Raw genomic sequence first — 24,971 nt, 5'->3', positions numbered from 1 at the left:
CTTCACCTGAATAACTAGCTCCTAAATCACCTAGCTCTGAGAACTGAAGGAACTATGCACTGCTGAGCATCCTAAACCATAGAGAACAAAAAGGTGACTTTTAAACTTGCAAATATTCAGCAGCTACCTCTCCAGCTTAAAATTAAGCAGTCAGATAAAGATTACAGGCATCTGCTTCAGATCTTCTTCTAGGTGTAGGGCAGAATGAGTGAGAGATAAACTCTGGCTCTCAGCCTCTCTGCAAGGAAAGAAGAAACTGGAACACACATTTAATGCCCCAACCTCTACAGCTGCATCCTAAAGGTCTAGCTTCTCTCACTTCTCTCAAGGCAAGTGAGAGACTAGCAAGCAAGGCAAGCATGACATGACATGCTCTAATTTCTTGGGGACACTAAGAACAAAAATGGGAGGCAAGAGTGGTTCCTTATATAATCACAGAAACTAACACAGAGAGTAAAGTAGAAAATATGTTACTAATAAAATAACAAGATAAACCCCCAGAAGGTTAGCCTAATGAAATAAACATATATGACTTAGCAGAAAGGGGATTCAAAAGGATAGTCAAAAAGATGTTCACCAAGGTAAAAAGAATAATGCAAGAACACACTGAGAATTTCAACAGAGATTAAAAAAAAATTTTAAGCACTAAACCAAATCACTGAGCTGAAGACTATAATAAGTGAACTAAAAAATTCAACAGAGGAGTTCAACGGCAGAATAGATAAGCAGAAAAAAAGACAGGCAAACTATAAGACAGATCATTGGAAATCATCCAATCTGAAAAGAAAAAGAATGAAGACAGTCTAAGGGACATTTGGGACACCATTAAGCGAATAATGTTTGTATTATCAGAGTACCAGAGGAAAAAAAATAAAGAGAAAGGGATAGAAAAGATGTTCAAGCAACTAATGGTAGAAGACATCCCAAGTCTGAGGAAGGAATTAGAAATCCAGATCCAGGAACCTCAAAGGACAAATAATATGATAAATCCAAAGAGACCCATAATAAGACATATTATAATCAAATTGTAAATAAAAAAATAAGTTAAATACAGAGAAAACTGAAAAGTTTCTAAGAGAAAGTGATTTGTTACATACAAGGGAACTGCCATAAGACCATTAGCAGATTTTTGTTTTCAACAGAAATCTAGAAGACCAGAAGGGAGCTAGATGATATATTTAGAAAGTTGAAAGAAAACTACCAAGTAGAATATCATACTCAGTAAATCTGTCCTTCAGAAATGAAAGAAAAATAAAAACTTTCTCAGACAAACAAAAGCTGAAGGATTTTATCACCACTAGACTTGCCTTATAAGAAATGCTAGAAGGAGTCCTTTAAGCTAACAGAAAAGGCCACTAGGAAGCAACATGAAACAGTGTGGTAAAAGCATGTAGTGAAACTCTGAACATTCTTATACAGTAACAGTGCTGGTAGAGCCAATTATATCTCTAGCATGATGGTTGAAAGACAAAACTATTAAAAGCTAGAGCTGCAATAACTTGTTAGGGGACACAAACTTTAATAGATACAAAACCTCATCAAAAATAAATTGTAAGGGGAGAAGTAAACGTGTAAAGCCTAAGCAAGTGATCAAAGTTAAGTTGTTGTCTGTTTAAAATAGCCTGCTATTAATATAAGATGTTTTAGGTAAACCTCATGGGAACCACAAAATAGATATACAAAAGATAAGAAGAAAGAATTCAAAGCCTAACATTACAGAAATGATCAAGCCACATAGGAAGACAGCAAAAGAGGAAGAGAAAAACAAAGGACCTACAAAATAACCAAAAATCAATTTTAAAAATGCAATAGTAAATCCTTACTTGTCAATAATTGCTTTAAATATAAATGAATTAAATTCTCCAATCAAAATACATCAATGACTGAGAAGATGAAAAACAAGAACCAAGCATATGCTGTCTAAAAAATATTAATCTCACCTCTGAGAACACACACTGATAGAATGTGATGGAAAGGAAAAAGGTATTTCACACAAATAGAACCCAAAAGGTATACTCATCAGACAAACTAGACTTAATGTCAAAAACTGTGGAAAAAGAGACAGAAGGTCATTAGATAATGGCAAAGGGGTCAATTCATCAGAAAGTTTTAACAATTGTAAGTATATATACATAGTAACAGAGTAGAAAGATGACTACCAGAGACTGGAAGGAAGAAGAGAGATGGGGAAAAGGGAAGTGTTTATCAAAGGGTACAAAACTTCAGTTAGACTGGAAGAGTAAATTTTATTGATGTACTGTACTGTCTGGTGACCACAGTTAATAACAATGTATTGCATATTTCAAAATTGTTAAAAGATTTTTAATGTCCTCAACACACAAAAAAAATGGTATTTGTGAAGTGATAGATATATTACTTGACTAAATCTTTCTATGATGTACACATAAGTAAAACAACATTTTGTACCCCATAAACATTCACATTTGTAAACCAAAAGTAAACAAAACAAAATTAAAAAGGGCTAGTTTGCCCACATCTATTTTCCAGTGCCTAGAATACTACCTAACACACATCTGTTACAATATTGTGTCCATCTTTGTTGACTAAATTCAATATGTTTTACAGCATAAAATATTTTTTCCTGCATGTAAATGATTAGAATATTTTAAAAGGAAACTCTTTGAAGATATACTCCATGCCAGGCACTATACTTCATGCTTTTCAAAAATTATTTTTCATATCTTCACAGTATCTCACTGAAGCAAGTATTAATCATTTTACAAATAAAGAGACAGCAATTTAGAAAGGACACAAAAAAGCCGGGCTCAGTGGCTCAGCCTGTAATCCCGCGTCCTTGGGAGGCTGAGGTGAGTGGATTGCCTGAGCCCGCGGGTTCGAGACCCGCCTGGGCAGCGAAACCTCGTCTCTACAACAAATCAGAAAATTAGCCTAGCATGGTATGGTAGGGCACCTGTAGTTCCAGCTACTTCGAAGGCTGAGACAGAAGTATCACCAGAGCCCAGCAGGTCGAGGCTGCGGTGGCCGGGAATGGCCACTGAACTCTAGTCTGGGCAACAGAGTGAGACTCCAACTCAAAAAAAAAAAAAAGAAAGGACACAAAAGGGTCCCCTACTCTACTACAAATAGGTTTCTTACAACAGGGTAGAAAATTGAAAATAAAAAAAGTCAAACAAATGAAGAAAGAGGACAATGGAGAAAGGTAAAGATGCACTGTCACTAAGCTAAAAAAAAAAAATTACAATCTGGCTTCATCTCAGTGTTTTTTTAATGTATTCTAGCATTTGTACAAGTTCTTTGAGTTTGTTGAAAAATGACTAAATTTAATATTTACCTAATTAATGTCAAAGACTTGCTATTTGCAGTATATTTCATGATCTTTGTCTCAGTTGTACTACATTTGAAACCTATGCTTATGAACAATATTAATTCACTTTTATAAAATAAGAGCACAATAAACACATAGTATGTACATACATTTACATTTATATAATTTCTTATGCAAAAATAAGTCTATACAAAGAACAACACTGCTGAAGTTTAACTGCTGAATAGCAAAGCCACCAAGTAATAACTCAAGCTGTTCCCCAGCTAAAGTAAGAAAGGCTGAATTCAGCATACAAAATACAGTTTTAGGAATGTCAATGAATAAAAAAGTAGGTTGTGTGAAATTAAATCTAAAATGAGTTTCTGTGGTCACTAATGTTGGGATCATCTCTATATTGCTAACTTCAATTAACCTTTTCAATTTCCATCTTACTTGACCTCTCAGTTGCACTTGATATTGTTTTCTACTCCTGTTAAATAGCTCTTTCCTTAGTTTCTGTGACAAGGACCATCCTACTTTTCTTCTTATACATGTGGTTTTTCCTTCTCTACTTCCTTTTCCAGATCAGTCTTCTTCCCTGTCTTAAATCCTGAAGTTAAGGCCAGTTGTTAAAATATTATTTCCTGGATTCTTTCCTTACATCCCCTCATCCAAACCTATGGCTTCAAGCCACATGATTTAACTCTTGTGCCCACATCTCTCCCCTGAACTACAAACAAATGACTTTTTGATGTCTTTTTAGTTGAAAAATCACAACCTCAAAATCTCATCTATTAGATTTAGCTTATAATAAGCCCTGTGGTGGATTACATTGCATATGCCCATATGATTTATCTCTTAAGTAAAGAATAAAAATAAAGTTGAAAGTCTAAGATTTGGTGATCAAACTTTATAGTAATTCTTATGGTATTGCACATTTGAATCATATAACTTGTTCATATTATTTGGACATTTTGGACTCCCTCTGCCATTTCAGGTGTATGGTCTAAAACAATGAGTTTCACTATAAATAAATAGTAACTTCTATTTCTTCAAAGGATGCTTTATACAGAAGCTTATTATATAAAATATGTAAAAGTCGAGTGAACCTAGTTGAAGCAAAGATGAGAGAACTAGAATGGGCTTTATCACAATCTCCCTACTTACTACTGCTTGAGAATATATGCAATCCTTCTGGGTTAAGAAAAGAAGAGCTTCACAAGTGTAGGCTAAAGTTGTCTTGTTATATTTCAGAATTCTTTCTGATGATATTCAGCATTTTGTGAGTCTTTTTAGCTAAAGCAGTATTTTTAGTTTTAGTTTTTCTAGAGAACCAAATTAAGACTCTATCTCCTTAAATAAAATTTGGAATATGCTTCCCTAAACATGTTAATGTAGTAAGAACACAGGTTTCATGGCAGCAGAATTTCTTTTTCCCACCTTCTAATAAAAAAAAAATTCATGCAGAGCTAGAAAAATATATTTTAAAAAATAGAGTAACAACACGGTAAACTAAAGATAAAACTATAACCCCATTTCCAGAGGAATGTCCACAAACTTTGTAACCCATGAACAAAACTGAAGCCTCTTAAAACACTGGTGTTCTGTCCTTTGAATCAGAATAGCAAGCACAATCATAGAAGGCAAAGGAAGATTTATATTGTGTCACTCTACCTAGCCCTAGCTTTAGGATAGAAGAGCAGAAATGTACTTAAACGGGCAGTCAAATGCTCCTCTGAGGAAAATGATCTTTGAAGAAAGCAAAACCCACCCACTGTACCTGACAATAATCTTTTTTTAAAGATATATTTAAAAGAGAGAATCCATATAGCAAAAGACAAAACAAAAATCAAAGGAAACAGAAAACAGTGAACAAAATGGAAAAGAGTAAGATTAAACATATCAGTGATGACTCATAAAATATTTCAAACTCCCTTATCAAAGACTAAGCAAAAACTGTATAATCTTCTTCAATACAATATAATCCAGAAATGTGAGTGTATATATGCAGATGTATATATGTATACTGTATGCATATGTAGGTGAATATACAAGTATGGACATGTATGTATCATGTATACTTATCAATATCTCTGACAAACTCTACCAAAAGAAAGTGGTTTCAGTGTTAAATCTGGAAAAAGGAGAATCCTTGTCCCACAAACAAATGAGATGAAACAAAAAAAGTTACTTTTCACAGACTATAATTAAATAATTATGAATCATTGTACAACTAAGAGTGTGGCATCAAAACATTCACATTACATATGATACAGATGCAAAATAAATGAAAATAATTATCATAGGATAACTTAGTCAAAGAAGACAAAAATAAGATAGGAATGATCACTACAATAATGCTAATTATTAGAAATATAGCAAACTTTTAATTCTAAAATCAGAATATATACTCATTTGTGATGAAAAACTTAACAAGGCTAATCATATACAACAGTGCTAAATTATATTCAGTAAATTATATTCTCTGTCAACATAATCTATTGCTAAAGAGAAAACAAAAATTATTTTAAAAGTTGAAATTTTACTTTTCTGAATAGCTATGTAAATACGGGTTCAATAAAAAACATGAAATAAGATAAAATATTTAAATATTAAAAAGTTTTTCAATGTAACAAAAGAACAGATGTCAAACTGTACTTAGAGGTAAATTCATAGCTTTATATATTTTCATTATTCTTGTTACAATGTGAAAAACAAAGCAAGCACCCTAACTAAGAAGCCAGATAAGAGATTCACTCTCTTATGTCTGTCGTATGTCTGTCTCTCCTTCCCTCAGTGCCCCCTTTTTTAAAAACAGGGAAATGCCAGGTTCGGTGGCTCAGCCTGTAATCCCGCGCCTTTGGGAGGCTGAGGTGAGTGGATTACCTGAGCCCGCGGGTTCAAGACCCGCCTGGGCAATTTGGCGAGACCTCATCTCTACAATGAATCAAAAATTAGCCAGGCGTGGTAGCGCGTGCCTGTAGTTCCAGCTGCTTGGAAGGCTGAGGCAGAAGGATCGCCGGAGCCCAGCAGGTCGAGGCTGCGGTGGCCGGGAGCGGCCACTGCACTCCAGTCTGGGCGACCGAGTGAGACTCCAACTCAAAAAAAAAACAACAACAACAACAAAAAAAAAGGGAAATGGCGCTTATTTATTTTCCATTAGTCCTCTTAAAAAAAACCACTATTGATTTGTAAAAAACAGAATTTATAAAGTTAACAGGTATATTTCTAAAATCAAGAAAATCTGGCAAATCTAATAAACAATTTTTAAAGGCAAAGTATAACCCAAAATAAGACTTAAACTCAACATAAAGGATATTGGGAAAATACGTTAAAAATATGTTCAACTCTATGTTAATACACCTAAAAATCTACAAATGGCCGATTTTCCAAAATCATGCAATTATCATATTTAAATCTATAATAAGAAAATAATAGGCTAAATAAAAATATCTAAAATAGGTAAATGATTTCACAGGTGAATTCTTTCAAAAATCTAATTATCAGATTCTTTGCATACCAAAAACAAACAAAAAATGAGTCTATAGCACGGATATGGGTAAAATGTTCCTCATTTAACACCCTTATTTCTTAAAACCCTATCTATGACAATGAAAGTTATAGGTATGGCTTAGAAAATATAAAATGATAGATCCTTCTCTTATAAACATAGGTGTAAAAATAAAAAATTAAAAGTATAGGAAACACAAAATCAAAGGTGTATAAAAAGCAATCATAATCAGGTAGAAATTACCCTGGGAATGGAAAATATGGTTTAATAATAGAAAAATCTGGTAATCCTTTCTTTTCTTTTCTTTTCTTTTTTTTGAGTCAGGGGCTCAGGCTAGAGTACAACAATGAGACTGTCATAACTCATCACATTCTTTACTTTCTGGGATTCAAATAGCTGGGACTACAGGCATGTGACACCATACCCGCCTAATACCTTTATTTTCTATAGAGACAAAGTCTCACTATGTTGCCCAGTTTGATCTCTAGCTCCTGGACTCAAGCAATCTTCCCTCCTCAGCCTCTCAAAGTGCTAGGATTACAGGCATTAGCCACCAGGCCTGGCCCTGAAAATCTAGTAATCTAAGATGTTATATTACTAAAATAAAACTAAGCAATTACCTCAATTAATACAAAAAAAGGAATTTGATAATATTCAACATCAATTCCTGATATCTTTTATCCTATTTATAGAATAAAGATAAAGGATAATTAAACAATAAGAATATCTTAATTTCAAAATCCTAAATAATAATATGTTAACTGGTAAAATGCCAAAAGCATGCTTGGCCAAGGCATGGGTGTTAGCAAAAAGTACAAATGCTGTTTTGGACACTGTAAATTGTACAGTGACATGCAAAATAGAAGAGGTATGGCAGCTGGGTAGGACCAAACAAAACACATCACTATCAGCAGATGCCTCAATTGCCTACCTAGAAAATCTAGAAGGACCAAAACTAGAGAAAACAATCAGTTGTGTATCATCAACATAAGAAACCAGTTATAACATAAAAAATTAAAATCCCATATTTTCATTATAGTATGAAGATGATAAAAGAAGACACAATAAGAACAAAAATTAAAAATACTTTAAAATAATCTTGATTATTAATGCCAAAAGTCTACATAATGAAATCTACAAAGAATTTTTTTAAAAAAACATAAGAAGCATGACTTCAGGGAAAAAACATGCCATGCTCCTAGAAGACTGAATATAGTAAACATATCATTGTTTCCCAGAGGCTTTATGCAATTGACAACTCAAAACAATAGCATCTAATCCAGATCACATCATATAGTGGACACTATACTAAGCACTTTACAGGAATCATCTCCTTTTGATCACAAGAGAATTCTATGAAGTCATCACCCCCAATGTATAAAAGTAATAGTCAGAACTATGAGAGATGAAATGTCTTGTTCACACAGTGAGTGAATATTAGAGAAGAATGAAGCCAGGCTCACCAAAGACAGAGGAAAGGATGATGAAAGTAAAAAATTGCTGACACCAAAGAGAGAACTACGCTCATCAGAAATTAAAATATGTAATCAAGTTTTCATAAGTCAAAATGATATGCTAGTCTGAAAAAAGAACTGGATTAATAAACATATATCTACACAATCTATACATGTAAACTATTGAACATTAGCCGACAGGAGGAGTTCTGCTTGTTTTACTGGCTAATGCTAAACTCACATAATAGGAGGTCAATAAATAGCTGGCCAAGGAAATAATGGAAAATTAATATAATTAATTGGGCCTTAAAGCTCAGTAATGAAAGCAGAGCTTCATCAAAAATCAGGTGATAACAACTGCTTTGCTATTTAAAGAAAAAGCAAATTCAACTCCTCACCTCTGACTTTCATTCCATAAGATGGGTAATTGATTGTCTAAGAGCATAGATCAACGTTTTTAAGGAAAAGGTCAATAGAAGTAGATCTAAACACAAAATGAAAGGCAGATGATACAAACATACTCCATGAAGGAAGGATATTCTCAATATATGTATTGTTAAAGGATTCACATCAATTAATAAACAAGATCTCAAACAGTGGGAAAAGGATGCTAAAACCCTCCTCCCCCCACACACAAATTCATCCTCCCAAGTAACCAGAAAGGAGCAAATTAAACAGTACAGCTAGCTGATTGGCAAAGGCAGCCTTTAAATTGTTCAAGCCTTTTGCCCCTGTAACATTTTCATTATAAAAATTCATCATCAACTTGAAGGTTAAAAAATGAAATTACTGAAACCATGAAGTTTACAAATTGATGTGATTAAGTTTGAAGAAGCAAAGCAGAGCATCAGTAATGCTGGATAAACCCCCAAACACAAACCTACAGCTTAACCTTTTAATGCAACTTGAGGAAAAGACAGGCTTTTCCTTACAGTGCACGTAATGTTAGAATTTGCAGAACTTAGGGGGAAAAATCGTCTATAAATAGTTTTAATTATTTAATAAGACAATTATGTAGGAATGCCTTCTAAAGTTTACTTTTTGAAAAACCTGTATGCATTACTTCTCTGTATAGAGAAGACCTTTGTGAAATGTACTGTTCAATTAGGAAGTACTCAGTGTCAGCTCCAATTTTGAGATTTCACTGTATTTTCCTTCCCAGTTCATCATGGAATGGAAAGCAAACCCCATGCTTATCCTCAGCAACCAATGTGTATTTGCTGCTACTAATGTACTGAATTATCTGTGGTTTTATAGTGAATAAATTGCATAACTGTTCATGCAAGTTAAAAGCCTCCAGCATATCACCTAACTAAACATTTCCTAAAAGTCTAAATAAATACTCCCTCCACTGTATTGGCTCAGTGAACTGTAGAATAGTATTTAGGTGTGTTTTTTGTTCCTTGCTTAGAGTATCTCTAGTGTCTTCTCCTAACTATGGAATACCAGTTTAATTACTCGATAATCTCATTCATTATTGCAAATACTTTCACCTTGCCTAGATGAAAATAAGCCATTTTTCTGTAGCTTTCCTTTAGAACTGTACTGTACACTGAATCACCTAGAAACTTTTAAGACTATATCCCTAGAGATTGATTTAATTACTGTGGGGTACAACCTGGATAATGGGATTTTTAAAAGCTCTCTAGGTGATTCGAAAATGCACTATTTACAATCATTAGGTCTTTCATAGCCTAAAATCTGAAATAGCAATATCTCATGACTATACAACCAATCTCTTCCTTCCCGAAGAAAGGGCTCAATTAATTTGAAAAGCATACAAAGTAGCACAATAACTCAAAAGTAGCCTGCCTCACTAGCAAATGATAGCTGGAAGGACTTCCCATTCAGAATTCCTATACAATCTGGCAGTCAGTTTTCTTAATTTTGTTTTGGAAGTTTTTAATGGCCTCACAAACTGTCCTATTTTTTTAACTTTTAATTTTTTTATTTTAAAGATGTGGAGTAAAACTCAGGGATAAGTATACAAACGTTCATTATGCGGGTACCCTTATTGATGAGGTGTGCCCCACTCCGGCAGGCAGACTCCCAACTGTCCTATTTATCTTGTGAGAGGGCCAATGAAGAAAGCTGTTTCCATTAAAAATAAAACAGAAGAGTAAAAACATACAATTAAAATATTTTATTATACTTTATAATCAGTCATTATAAATATCAAAATTACAGTTGATTTTTTTTTTTGAAAGGAAGAAGCAAATGTCAACGTCACTTAATCCATTTGAGTTCTCATTAGCACAACCCATTCCACCAAATTAAATGCTGCTGTCTCAGAATACCCTATGGAGGGTTAGAAGAATCAGCTGAAGCACCAAACATTTTTCTCTGAGATACTGTTTTAAGTACAGTCTGAGGTTTCATTTTAATGTGTGGTTTCCAACTCACTCCCCACGGGACAAAGTATTCTTTATTACTAAGAGCAGCAAAGAAAGCGAGAGGATCGTTTGATCCCAGGAGTTCAGGGTTACAGTGAGCCTTGATTGCTCCACTGCCCTCCAATCTGGGTGATAGAGCAAGACCCTGTCTCGAAAAAAAAGAAAGAAAGAAAAGAAAAGCAGTAAGCAACATAATTCATCTCCTCTGTATCTGCACCATAACATATCAAAGCCCAGGTAGCACAAAGGGTAAATGATCCTAGCTACCTAAGAGTATGGCATTTTACATTATCACCAGATCTGCTGGAAACCTGCAGGCAAGAAAGCAAGGCATGATATAGGGCTTCAATGCTACTTACTTGTCTCTGGGGTTTGGTAATGGCACTGGGAAAGTACCACTTCAAAGTCATTAGTCCTATACCAACAGGTATGACCATGTTTACAACTTTCTTTAGAAGGAGGAGGTGAGTTCTGGGTGTCTCAAAACATGTTTAGGAACACCAGTTTCCACAAAAGAGCTAAAAATCCTTTCACTTTGCTTTTATATCTTTCCTGTATCCTATACCTCACTATTCTTTAAGGTATGGACTCAATCTAAGACTTAAGAGTGTACAAGAGACATTCCCTAAGTTCTTACATGCCAAGCACTATTTCTTAAGCTCCACAGTTGGACAACACAGCACTAAGGCACAATGGCACCTAGCACAAGAAAATGATTCCTCAGCCTTTGTAAATCTATAGTTCATGCTTAATAAATCTGGTTCTTTCCCTGAGCTTGAGGATCATGTAAATAGTTGGAAGACTTAAAAAAGAGTTGTTGTTTTTTTTAAAAAAAGGATTACTATCAACAAAGAGAGATAAAAGTGGCCACTTTGTTGTAGTATAACATTCAAATGAGAGAGTTGGAGTCAAAAGCCCAATGCATATTGTTTCACCCAAAACTATTTCCCCATAATGCTCTCCTCCAGATCAATTTTACCCAAGTTTATTTTTTCCACCATCTGCAATCTCAGTCCTATTTATACACGTGTCAAACTTGGAATAACCACGGAAAAGTATGCAAAGTGGTAGGGGTGATTATTATACAAAAATGTTTAGTAAGATACAATTTAGTGTGATTATGGTAGCCATACCCAGTGAAACATAAAAAACATGGTATACGAATCATAAGGAAAGTTAGTAGGTACCATTTTAATCTTTTAAATAACCTCTTTATTATTTCTAGTTAAAAAATTCATAGTTGGTTCTTCTTTCAACATTTTTCAATTTAATAAATTTAAAATAAAAACAAAAATAATGAACAGTACAATCTGACAAGAAACCCATAGACTAACTAACCAAAACATTCAGCATTTTAAGTCATATACATCTTAAATCTAGTTACGAATTCAGACCTGAAGTCTGGGAACTCACATCTGTGAATGAATGTACTTAACCTCTTCTAAGTCAGTCATTTGTGTCTGTCAGGGTCTCCCTAACCTCCTAACCAACAAGGAGCCCTTTTATTACTTTTTCTTCCAAGGTCTCAATGTTTTCCAAAAGTTGGACAAACAAGTTGCCTTTCTTAAGTAACATCTGATTTGTTTGGTCCATATTACTGCAACTCTAGTTTCAACCTTTAGAATTATCCAAAATTTGTCATCACTGTCGTTAGTATTGTGACAGTGCAAAGATAATCAAGGAGAATAAGCATTAGCTGCTCAAGCACTATTTATCAAGTCATTTTTCAATGACTATTTGTTACTTCATACTCATATCACGTGTGAACCCTTGGATATGTTCATTTAGAAGATGTAACTGCCTGGTACAGCAGTCTGTCACAGTGTCTAGTCCATACTCACTCCCAGAATCTTCTGTAAAGCCATCAGTAGTCAATCAGAGGGCCTGCCTGGCATAAACTGACCAATGTTATTCCTCTGAGTTGAAATATTCCAGCCAAAAGTAAAGAAATGGCACGTTTTAGTTTCCTTTGCATTTAATGCTATTAAGCTTTCTCAAATCGCTCACAGACACAACTTCTTACTAGCTTTGTGGACCATTTTAGTCTAATGAAAATAAATAAATAACCTTGCTGCTCAGTTCTGGTTCACAGAAATTCACCAGCCCTAACAGTGAAAGGGCTTTAACTGATGAGAAATCTGAGTCCTGGTCTCTCATTACTGCGATTAATTTTCTTCACTTACAAAATGAGGACCCTTCCAGATCTCAATTTCTGACTCTCAAAATTCTCAAAGGTGAGAAAAGTGAGTAAGCAGCAATATGCATTTCAATGACAACAATTTAGCTATTAAGTCTTTTTAGTGGATGTCTAACTACTTGAAGATACAGAATAAAAATATACAATGGATTAGTGATTTCGCAATTATCCTGTTACTTCTTGTATATAACCCAACTATAATTCAACTTAAAGTAAGTTTTTGGCATTAATTATTGGCTTGTGTATCATATTCACATAAACATAGTTACATTTCCATTTTATTTTGCCCTACGAGAAAACCTGGCTGCCAAAAATTGCTCCAGCTCTCTTTAGTAAGCTGCACATTTAAAAAAAAAGGGGGGGAGGTGGGTTTGAATGAGGAAGACACTCAGGGGGACAGCCATCTTAATAAAAACAATTCACTAAGGTTCATCCATGCTCAATGTTCTTAGCATCTAGAACCAGAAATTTCTAAGCAATACAATTTTTTTAAAAGAATATATATGGGGTTTGGTTCGTTTTTTAGTTTAAAATTATTTTCAGTAATGCCTGAATAAGGCTAGAACAATACTCTCCTCAGTAGTATTGTTAATGCACCTGTTTGCCAATTCAAATAATTTTGAACAATCTATTCAAACAGGAGGAGTCAGAGAAAACTGCACTATTTGAACAACCAAGGGAGAGTCAGCTTCATTAGCAAAATGCAACAAGTATTCACACTATAAATCAAACCCTAGCAAATGACTTTTTTGCAAAAACATCTTCAAGGATAATATTCCAAAGAGAAACAGCCTCCTAATTTTACCAAACATTATTTAATACACTAAAAATAAGCTTACATGCAATATGAATGGCCAAACTGGAGACTAGATGATAGAAACTTTATACGAACCCATACTACCACATATGTCAAAAATGACACTATTTAAGAGTGATGACTCCTGCCTGGACAACTTGGCAAGAGCTCATCTCTACAATAAATCAAAAAATTAGCCGGGCGTGGTAGCGCGCGCCTGTAGCTCCAGCTCCTTGGAAGGCTGAGGCGGAAGGATCGCCGGAGCCCAGCAGGTCGAGGCTGTGGTGGCCGGGAGCAGCCACCCGCACTCCAGTCTGGGCGACAGAGTGAGACTCCAACTCAAAAAAAAAAAAAAAAAAAAAAAAAAGAGTGATGACTGAAATTGACATTCACTTGACCTGGAGTTGAGAAGAGGTCTTGGTCAATGCCTGGGAACAGACTCAGCACAGGCACCAGTGAGAAGCACAGTATCCATCCAGGTGTGGAGTAACAGGTTCACTAAACCCTGCAGAGCATTCAAAACTTTCCTAAGGAACAGAGGCTTTAATCATGCCAGCTGGTTTAGGATTGGGAATGCTACTAAGACCTAGTTCTTTTCTCCAATGTGAGGACTCTGTGTCGAGGACCTCAAGATCTCTTCCAGCTCTAACATCTGTGACTCTTATGAGCTACCTGGTTGTTACTTGAAGGATCGGATCAATCTCCAGCTATAGGGAAACATCCCATAAGCACTCCCAGAGGATAAACAATTCCAAAACAGCTGCTTAGTGCGGGCCTGCTTTGAAAGGTTGGTTAAGAGCACTTATAAAATATTCTAAGAGGGTAGCTCTTAAGCACACAATATAGTATTGTTAACTATAGGCAGTTTCATAGATGTATACTTAGCCTCAAACTGAATGAGTTGCATATGTTAAATATGCTTTTTACATGTCAATCATACCTCGATAAAAAATAAAGGTTGGCTGATTGGGGATAGGAAGGTTTGGGGAAGTGGGTAGGATCCTGTATTTACTCTGAACTTCAATTATATTTCAAGTCAATTCAAAACCTCTCCAAATTTTAAAAAATGCTTCACATGCTGAAGTTATTTCAGAACACGAATAAACATCAGTCCATCTAGGTAGCCCTGAGCAAACTACAATCTCTCTGGATCCCCACATTTTGCCACAAATGAGGGGACTGCTACAGATTTCTTCAGAACCTTCCAGGTTCAACATTCTATCAAAAAGGTTTCCTAGACAGTTTCTATTGTAAACATATACCACTTAGGGCAATTTGAATCATTACCTGTCTCTACTACAGAACATCAGACCCACTGGATCTTGTTTTAAAACTAAAGTTAGCAGGCATTTCACCTAAAACAAACTCCTAACCTCTTTGGAAAGATAGATAGATAGATAGATAGATAGATACATACATACATACATACATACATACATACATACATATACAGGCAGACAGGAGATAGATAGCATTTTGTTATGGAGTGGTTACACACTAATCCTTTATTTTTGATAAATAGTGTGTTTCCTTGGGCCTGCCCAGATCTGGAATGACTTGCCCACAGCCACTCTACAAATCAGTACACCTTCTTCAGTGTTTGGACGTGACTGTATGACAGTATAGAAAACTTATCGATTTAACTTTGTGTTTTATTCATTGAGGAAAATGTCTACCCCTCTCCCTAGCGGAGATTTCTCTCTGGCTCACAGAAGAAAAGTGCTCAGACTCCACCTGTTCCACCCAGAAATGCACGCACATTTCAGATCCACAGCAAAGCCCAGCTCCAGCAATATCACCCCCCCACCCCACCCCTACCCCGAGCTATGTGGACAGGATTCACCCTGGCTGTTAGAAATTAAAGTTGATGGGAGCTGCATTCTCATCCGGCCAGAGCTGTGCCTGCCGGGTGTCACCACCCCACGGCCGGCACTGTCGGTTGGTCTGGGTCTCACGGATGGTGAGCGGACAGTCCCTGGAGGTGAGGGGGGAGGAGGAGGAAAGTGTCCGCTGAATCCCCACACCCGGCAGGCGAAAGCACCCTCTTGTCCCCCAAAGATTCCTTTGCCCTCAAAGGTTACAAAAAGGCAGCGCCCTGCGTTTCGCAGAAGTACGGGAGGCGCCCCCGGGCTCTCCCGGGAGGAAGCCCGGGGCAGAAGTGGCTGCAGGAGGCGCCCGGTCCCACGACTCACCTTCTGCTGCCTCCGGGCCATGTCGGTGGGCTGCTTGGCGTTAAAGGGGTACGCGATGCACCTCACCACGAACACGTAGAGCTGCAAGCTGATCCTCCGCTCCTGCTCCTCGTCCAGCTGCCGTTCGGGCTCGTCTCGCCCCTCGCTGAGCGCCGAGGGGCTCGGGCTCACGGGTCTGGCCGCGCTGCCGCCACCGCCCGCGCGCCCCGGCGCGTCCCGCCGCCCTTCCCGAGCCGGGGCCGGCGCCGCTCGCTGCGAGCCGCCGGCCGCCACCAGCACATCGCGGCTCTCCTCTTCCAGCCCCTCGTCCGACTCCTCTTCGCTGGAAGACGGGTCCAGCATGGTGATCAGGGGGGCCCGCCGCTCTGCTCGCGGTCCCCACGCGCTTCACCCGCAGCGCCTGCACCCGCGGGTCCGCGGGAGCCCCGGGGCCAGCAGCCGCGGCCGCAGAACGAAAGGGAAACTGGCCAGGGCTTTCCGGACACGTCGAGTTAGACGCGGGAGTGTTTCCTACCACCAGGGGAAAGGGGCGGGCAGGAGCCGGGCGGAGGACCGGTGGGGGGGGGGAGTACGGGGAGCCGCCGGGAGGGAATAGGCGGAGTTAGCGGGGGGGTGAGTCTGAGCGCCTCGGGAATTGCTCGGCCAGCCCCGAACGCGCAGGCAGGGGGTCCACCCGGAGCCCGCCGGCTGAGGCGCCGCTGTCGGAGCGCCCCGGCGCAGGTGGGGAACCTGTGGCGCCTCCGACAAGCAACACGTGGAATGGAATGTCGAGGAGCGGCGCGGGGCCGCGGAGTGCGCGTGCGCGCGCTGCCTCGGCCCGGGTGCCGGGCGGCCCGGGTGCCAGCGGGTGCTCAACGCGCGCTTTGCAAAAGCGAGGAGCCACCGAGCAGGGTGACCTCGTGGCGCCCACCCGGGGCTGCTCGGACAGCCCTGACCCCACCACCCATCGTCTTTTCTCCCACGGGCTTCCTTGAGACGTGGGACCGGACTAGGGGGGCGGGGAGGGATGTCCCCCAGCAAGAGGTGAGGGGGAGCGGGCGGGACATCTCTCAGACACGAGCCTGATGCCCAGGGTCGAACCAGAGCGCGGAAAAGTGAGACTGGAGCCGTGCACCCCGAAATGTCTTTGCGATGAGACTTTGGGAAGTCTCTCGCCCTGCTCTGCTGCTGCTGCTGCTGCTGCTGCTTGACACTCATGCTGAAATCCAAATTATAAAAGCCGGGGCACAGTGGGGACGAGGCTTGCTTTTTAAACTGTTGTATTCCTGCAGACGCAAGAGCAAGATAGGTTTTATATTTGCTAAATGGCATTCTGATTCAGCTCAAACATAGCCCGATTACTTTCTGGGTTGGGATACGATGGGATCGAGACAGGTAGTGTAGTGCAGACCTGTAGTGAGCAAATATTTGAGCGCCTGCCCGGATGTCCAACACTGTTAGTCTTTTGCGGAGCGGAGCTCGCGGTGGACTGAGAGGCACACGTCGCCAGGTCGCTGTCGGTTCTGGCCTCAAGCGGGCGTCTCGCTGCTGCACCAAAGCCTGCCTTATGTGCGCAATTTCTCAGTCCCAGGGCCAGAAACACCTAGAAGTTTCTTTTAGTGATTCTGTGTCTTGTGTTCTTAGTCCTGACAGAAGGGGAAATGGGCAAAACAGTGCATTCAACACAAGGTGGGCGAGATGAAAAATTCAGTGTGGCAAATTAAAGGACTGCCAGATCCGAGCTCCTCTACACCCCGTGATCAAATCGCTGTTTTAGCGTTTTCAGGCCACTTCCATAGTTAGGTACACAAGAGAGACTTCTGCTTTTACTGATATTCTTCCTATGTGGAGTAAAAGACAAAGAGGGGTTTATCCCTGGGGAACCTTGTCTATTTGTCAGTCCTTAACTCTTCCCAAAGTAATGAAAGGTCTTCACTAAGGGCATGACTGCTGGAAACTGCCAAGAAATAGGACCCCCCCATCTGATGTGCTTAAAGGCAGTGTTTTATTTTTGGCAAGGTAAACAATAAACAGCAATCTTATTCATTTGAGTATTAGTACCTAATACTTAGATAGCAGTTTGCAAAGCTTTGTGAAATTGTTTATCTAATACCCTCATCAAAGTAACCTTCTGATATTATTATTGATTGCCCTTTGTATCAGATATTGCATGAATCTCTTTACATATGTTATCTCACTTATTTATCTTTGGTTCCATTGTTCAGATAAACTGAGAGAGAATCCTCTTTCCTTAAGTTACAGAACTAGTTAATGGAATAAGAACCCAACAGTTTTCTAGTTTCAAATAGTACCATTTCTATTACAATTTGCCTTGATAATAAATTGATATATTCAATGTATGAGGGTTATTAAACTGATAACTAAAATAAGAATTTAATTTCTGGGTACATAAATGTAACGTAAACATCGCAGTCTTATTGTCCTTTTTCTAGCCAACCAAAGGTATATTTTCTCATTTCTTTAATTAATGGATTAATACTATTTGATGGGATCACTTATTCCCTTCCATTAAAAGTGGTTATTAAATCAAAGATCTTGGATTCCCAATTGAAAACATCTAAAAAAATTTTAGAAGAGTATACAGTGTTTTCTCCTTGAAAATGAAAATGACTTGAGGCATAAATTAAAGAAATATCCAAAAAACAACTAAGAGAATATTTAAGCGTTTCATTAATTAAACATACATTGATTAAGAAACTAACATATGTTAAAGCTATAATGGGCATATTTTAAAAATCAAGATATGGTTCTTGGAAAGTTTACCAGTTAAGGAATGACAAATGAGAAAACCATTTATAAAAAAAATCAACATTGGGATTGCAATCTGATGATTGTTTCAATAACCTGGGAGATACTGGTATTACAGAGAAAAAACATCTCCTTCAGAATAATTACATGGCTTCCAAGATGTTTGACATACACCTTGCAGAATAATTTAGAGCTGCTGAAGTGAGGGCACTGTAAACAACAGGAGTTGCATTTGCAAAAGCATGGAATTGTTTGTGGTGTATGGAAAACTTTAAGTAAACTGACATGCTTGAGGTCAAGGGTGCATATGAAGATGAAGGTGATGCGACTAGAGAACAGGCGGAGGCATTAAGAATTGGTCTTGTATGCCATGCTCTGTAATTTAAACCACATCCTGAAGAGAATGGGGAAATACATAAAGGTTTTAAGTAAGGTAAGACATACCACGGTCCATAACTCTTAAGAGTCAATCTGGAGCAATATAAGGAGAGAGAAACCAGAGGCAACCACCCATGCCAATTTCTAAGGCCTTCTGGGAGAGAAACAATGGGGCCTTGAAATTAAGAGACAGGACAAGAGGAGGAGGAACGCTTAAGAGAGGGACAGAGGACTTAATAGAATATGTATGAAATATTGAGGAAGAGGGTCAAGGATAGAACATGTTCTTCAGAATAGGGTAACTTCATTAATAAGAGATGAAATATGGTCTTCTAGAAGAAAAGTAGCTCTGGAGGGCATCAAGTCTTTGCGGAGCTTAGATAACATATCAGGAAGATCCTAGGTGTAGTTGGAAATGCAAACCTGTTACTCAAATCTTAAGGGAATCACCAGCATATTGGTGGTAGCTGAAGTTACAGATATGAATGACAAGTTCCAGAAATTATGTGTTCAGAGTGAGAAGAGGGCCCATGACTGGTCTCTGTGGAAAACTTCTTGCCTCTTTTCTAATTAAGAGATAGGTTGAAGAAAAGGAATCTGAGAAAAACTTATCATTAATAAGTAATTGTACACAAGTCATTTTAATTAAAGTTTTCAATTTTGTGTTCACATTAATGTTTGCGCCATATTTCTACTAACTTTTCAGGTCATAATAATGCTGGTTGATGCTCTGGAATAAATGATTAAATGATGCTCAACATAAGACTATGTCAGGCACACAACATAAATACACACGATACATTTAAACTCATTCAGTGATTCACTTTTGTCAAGGTGAGCATAAAAATGAATTGAAGTTATACCACTTTTTAATGAAACACCTCTAATGCTAAGGAAAGATGAATGCACAGTATTAAAATAGAATATAAATGTGTTTTGGCAATAATATTTGAGGAACAGTTGTGTGACCTGAATGCCATAGATGGACTGTTTTCTGGTTGAGAATTGATTTGTGCATTTGGCCTGAAAGGAAAATATTAACTCTTTCAGGTCACAGATGAAGTCACCTTTTTTTGAACAGGCATCGTTTGAATGCCCACTTCAGTTTAGGCACTATTCTGAGTAGATAAAAACAATAAAAGGTAGCTCCTGAGAAGAGCTAAAACAGGCATGAGAACAAAATAAGCAATTGTGGTAACATATGCTCGTGTGTTATTAGAGAAAAATTCTCAAAATATTCCTTAAATATCTTGAAAGTGGACAGTATAGCATCATTACAGCTCTTGTGTTATAACACAGAGTAATCATTTTCAGGTCAAATGGAAGGACCAGTTTTGCCATATGTTTGAGAAAACTGTCAGTTCACAAATCCAGCTAATAAAAGGAGTGTGCATTTGCAGAAGTAAGATAAAAACGATACATTTCTTGAAAATTTAAGTTGAATATTTACATATTATGAGGCAATAATCCTCTTGAAAACTGAATTTAAATCCCTCTACTCAGCGTTTTCCTTTTTTCCTCTCTAGATAGAATCTGCATCCCAGAAGAAAACTGTTCTGGGACCACATATTTTACAGCTAATGGGTGAAAATATATGCAGAGGGTAAGCACAAATAGAATAGTAAATGAGTAGTCCACACTTACACACTTATACACACAAAGATCCACTCAAAGTGTTGTTGTGAAGAATAAAGATAATGCATGCAAAGGACTTAAAGGATTCTCTGGTGTATAATAAGTTCTCGATTCATGCCAAGTATTTCACTGTTATTATACAGTAATCACTTTATTATTAAGGTCACTTTTAGCCATATAACTATAGAAACAAAACAAGAAGTTGCAGATGGTTCTATGCATTTATTTAATGGGCTTTACACAGCTCAGAATCTGTATATCCCAAAAATTAGCCTTGAAACAATCAGACTAAACTACCAGGTGTTTGTTACAATATTGTATGAAAATCTCCAAGATTTCATAATTTTTTTATGAGAAGACATGACACCAAATAAGAAGCTATCATCCTCCTCCTCCAAATCTGTGGGCATTCATTAGTGATTGATTACAGTTCTATTGTACTTTAATTTTCCATGTTATAAGGAATTCGAAGGAAATGGGAAAACGTGAGTTGGATTGCGAAGTGTAGGGAGGATGAAATGGTGGAAGCAAATCATTGTCTATGTGTTCAATATGTCACAAGAAAAGACATGCAGTAATTCAAGATATATAAGTGGTGATGATTATGAAGGTTTCCAGAGAAGCAGATATTTAGTCTAGAAGAGGATGTTGGGGTTTTTTAATGTTTATAAAGCCACAGACTATGTGAGATTTTTGTGGCAAGGGATATAATCTAGAAATTGTGCTTATACATGGCTAAAGTAATAAACAGCCAGAATCCCTCCACCTGTATTATGTTTTCGTTCTTATATTGACTTTGTTGTTAAACACATTTTCTGCCAGTCAATTACATTCATTGAGTGCCTCAACTAAATTAAGCACTACACTAGGACATTGTATTGACTGACTGGAAATTCAACTAATGTCTCACTTAAGAGATGAGAATTCTACTATTGTAAAAAAAAAATTAACACCATTTCAATAATAATAAAGCTAAGGTAATATAGAGTTCTCATTGGAAAAAAGCATAAGGCTAGTAGAAATTATATGAAGTGGGAAAAGTAAGATGTGTCTTTATTAACTATTTACTGTTATGCTGGGCAATAGCCATTATTATCAAACTTTTTGTCCTCAGGACCCATTTTCACCCTTGAAAGTTATAAATGATCCCAAAGAACTTTAGCTTATATGGTTATATGTATCAGTATTTCTCATATTTAAAATAAAACTAAGAAAATTTAGAAACATATTTATTAATTCATTTGAAAATAACAAACCTAGCATATAACATAAATTATATATTTTACAAAAAAACCTACTATATTTCCAAAATAAAAAGTTGAATGAGAAGAGTGGTGCTGTTTTACACTCTAGAAATCTCTTGGAGGAGTATTTTAATAACATTTTCATATTATTGTGAATATCCTTTTTTGGTATTACACCAAAACTCAACAAGTGTTAGTTTCTTAAAGATTAGGTATGATGTAGAATAGGGAACCATATTAATAAACTTTTCTTATTCTGTGATATTAAAACATTTACTAGCCTGTATTGAATGAATCCTTTACTATGCATGCTTTTATAATGTCATTTATTGGTCATTTGGAAAACATTGATTATATAGATCTTCCAAAGTTTGACACATTTTCTTAAACAGTACCCCAAAAAATCAAATTTGTTAGTAACCGCCCGAATCTCATCAGAAAAGTCTTTACTGGAAAGCTATCGAGCTCATGGTGGCAGATGCAAGTTTTACAAAATTCTGATTTTGCTTGAAAGTAGGAATTTTATCACTGGCAACAGTACTGTCCATTGCTTTCCTTAAAATGACAGGCTTGCTTTATTCACTCTTGAGAAGATATCCTGAGGAATAATTATAATGTTTCTGTCAGTTGTTTTCTCAAATGGGGTTCCATTTGAGAAGCAGCTTGCTGCTCAAACAGTTGCTTTTCCTCGAGACAACCATTGCACTTCATTAATCGTAAAAGAGCTTTATGCATACATCCCATTTTGCCTTGCAGAATATTTTTAAAAAGATACCCAGCATCGAGATTTAATTTTTACTGCTTAAACATGAACATTCATAAATGAAATTGACTTTTTTTTCCTTGTGAGCTTGTACCAGTGAAGAGCATATGATGACTAGCAAGTTTGGTGCCCCTGTCTTGATTTGTGCTAAGTTGCCAGCAGTTTTATCTTCATTGTTTTTGCACCACCAATGCAACATCATCACCGTGAAAAAGACAAATAATGTCTCAATATTCTTATGAAAAAGATTTAACTTTGCAGACTCTTCTGAAAGGGACTCAGTGATCCCCAGGTGTTTGAGGACTAGATTTATGAGAATCCCTATTCATCAGGGTTATGTCTGTAATTTTGCTGTTGCCCAATTAACACATTGTTATTACTCAGCAAATATTAATTCTCGAATATTCTTCTCTCAGTCTGATTTAAAGAGAAAGCAGGTTATTACACCATGTTTGACAAATTTATCCGATGGATCTTATAACACTGAAAACTCTGAAAATGTTTTCCTTCCTAGTATAAATAATCAAGTTTTTAATTTTTAATGAATTTTTATGCAATCTGCCCTTTATTATAAAAGCATTGTATACAATGTAATAGCAAGATTACAATATTAATAACCAAAATAAATGTTTTACATGAAGATAATTCTGTATTTGATAGCCCTCAAATTTTCATTTAAAATCTAATAAAGTGCTTTTATAATAAAAGCATTAAATATTATGCTTTTATTATAAATCTGAAATGTTCCTGAATTTCTTCTGAAACTAAAAAATGCCAAATTCACATCTGAGAAGAGAATATAAAAATGTGTATATGGCATGGTTAGAATTTTTTGATTTTTTTATTAATGTGGACATTCAGAAATTACTTAATTTTATTAAATCTATGACAAGATTATGTTTGAAACAAAATTTAGAAATTTAGAGTCAAAATTCTGCATTCCTTAGAACATAATTCCTTATGAGACAGTACTGGAATCTGTATCATCATGTGAGGATAAAACCAACAATTCTGTATTGTTTATAATAAGCCTCATATTTTTATGAATCATTCTAAAGTAAATAACATAAAAATAATCCATGAAAAAATAAATCTATAAGAGCATTCTATTTACCCTGCTCTTTTTATATAATTTAGTTATGGAAGAAAATTAGTTAAAACCAAATAGAAGCCAGGGTCGGTGGCTCAGCCTGTAATCCTGCGCCTTGGGAGACTGAGGTGAGTGGATTGCCTGAGCCCATGGGTTCAAGACCCGCCTGGGCAACTTGGTGAGACCTCATCTATGCAATAAATCAAAATGAGCCAGGCGTGGTAGTGCGCGCCTGTAGTTCCAGCTACTCGGAAGGCTGAGGCAGAAGGATCGCCGGAGCCCAGCAGGTCGAGGCTGCAGTGGCCAGGAGCAGCCACTGCATTCCAGTCTGGGTGACAGAGTGAGACTCCAACTCAAACAAACAAACAAACAAACAAAAAACTAAGTAGAAGCGAGTGTGTATGTGTATGAGAGACAGAGAAAGAGAGAGAGAGAGAGAGAGAGAGAGAGAATTGCCGTTCTTCATTCTTCTCTACCACAAGAAAGCTGTTCATGTCTTTTAAATTAAACCTCTGGCTTTTAATTATCAAAATTATGACCAAAAAGAAACATGTGTTAGAATAAGGAGAATAGTATTCAAGATAATAGAGCATGGATGAGCTCTATGAATGGGTCCAGAAACATTATTACACAGGTTAAATGTGTTATACCTTTGGGCACTTTTCTAAGAAGAGTAGCTAATTTATTTTATTTTACATTGTATTGTATTGTATTGTTTTGTATTGTATTGTATTGTATTGTATTGTATTGTATTGTATTGTATTGTATTGTATTGTATTGTATTGTATTGTATTGTATTGAATGGGAATCTCACTCTGTTGCCCAGGCTGGAGAGCAATGGCATGATCATGGCTCACCACAGCCTTGACCTCCTAGGCTGAGGTGATCCTATGGCCTCAGCCTGCTTAGTAGTTGGGACTACAGGCACACACCACTACACCTGGCTAACATTTGTAATTTTTGGAGAGACAATGTCTTGCTATGTGGCATAGACTGATCTTGAACTCCTGGACTCAAGCAGTCTTCCCTCCTTGGCCTCCCAAAGTGCTGGGATTACAGACATGAACCACCTTGCCTGGCCAAGGATCTAATGTTTTTATCATAACACCCAAAGGCGAAGAATTGCTGTATCTGTATTTTAGTTAGAGTGAAGTAATTATATAACCTGGATAAATCATGTAATGCCTCAGGTCTATATTTGATAACTAAAGTGAACTAAAGATTAAGATTATGAACCATATGTACATAACTATGCCTTAATAATTAACTGGGGAGTTTTGTCCA

At 37.2% G+C, this 24,971-nt stretch overlaps 1 protein-coding gene across 14 annotated transcripts in view; it reads right to left on the bottom strand.

Annotated features, from left to right (window-relative positions):
• CADPS2 (calcium dependent secretion activator 2) overlaps positions 1-16,595 on the bottom strand; it is a 589,108-nt gene extending 572,513 nt beyond the window's left edge. For 11 of the 14 annotated variants that reach the window (XM_021715440.1, XM_021715433.1, XM_008063867.2 and 8 more), the window contains exon 1: positions 15,830-16,589. In XM_021715440.1, the coding sequence (XP_021571115.1) occupies positions 15,830-16,171 (342 nt within the window). In that variant the 5' untranslated portion in view covers positions 16,172-16,589. Of the gene's footprint in view, positions 1-15,829 lie in introns of all 14 variants that reach the window. The other 3 variants (XM_021715434.1, XM_008063869.1, XM_021715437.1) reach the window with 1 other exon arrangement.
• Positions 16,596-24,971: the final 8,376 nt, after the last annotated feature.

This window comes from Carlito syrichta, unplaced genomic scaffold (assembly GCF_000164805.1).
Source record: "Carlito syrichta isolate Samal-C Ts95f unplaced genomic scaffold, Tarsius_syrichta-2.0.1 Scaffold307112, whole genome shotgun sequence".
Classification (NCBI taxonomy): Eukaryota; Metazoa; Chordata; class Mammalia; order Primates; family Tarsiidae; genus Carlito; species Carlito syrichta.
Note: the sequence above shows the minus strand (reverse complement) of the source record. Positions and strands in the feature narration are given on the sequence as shown.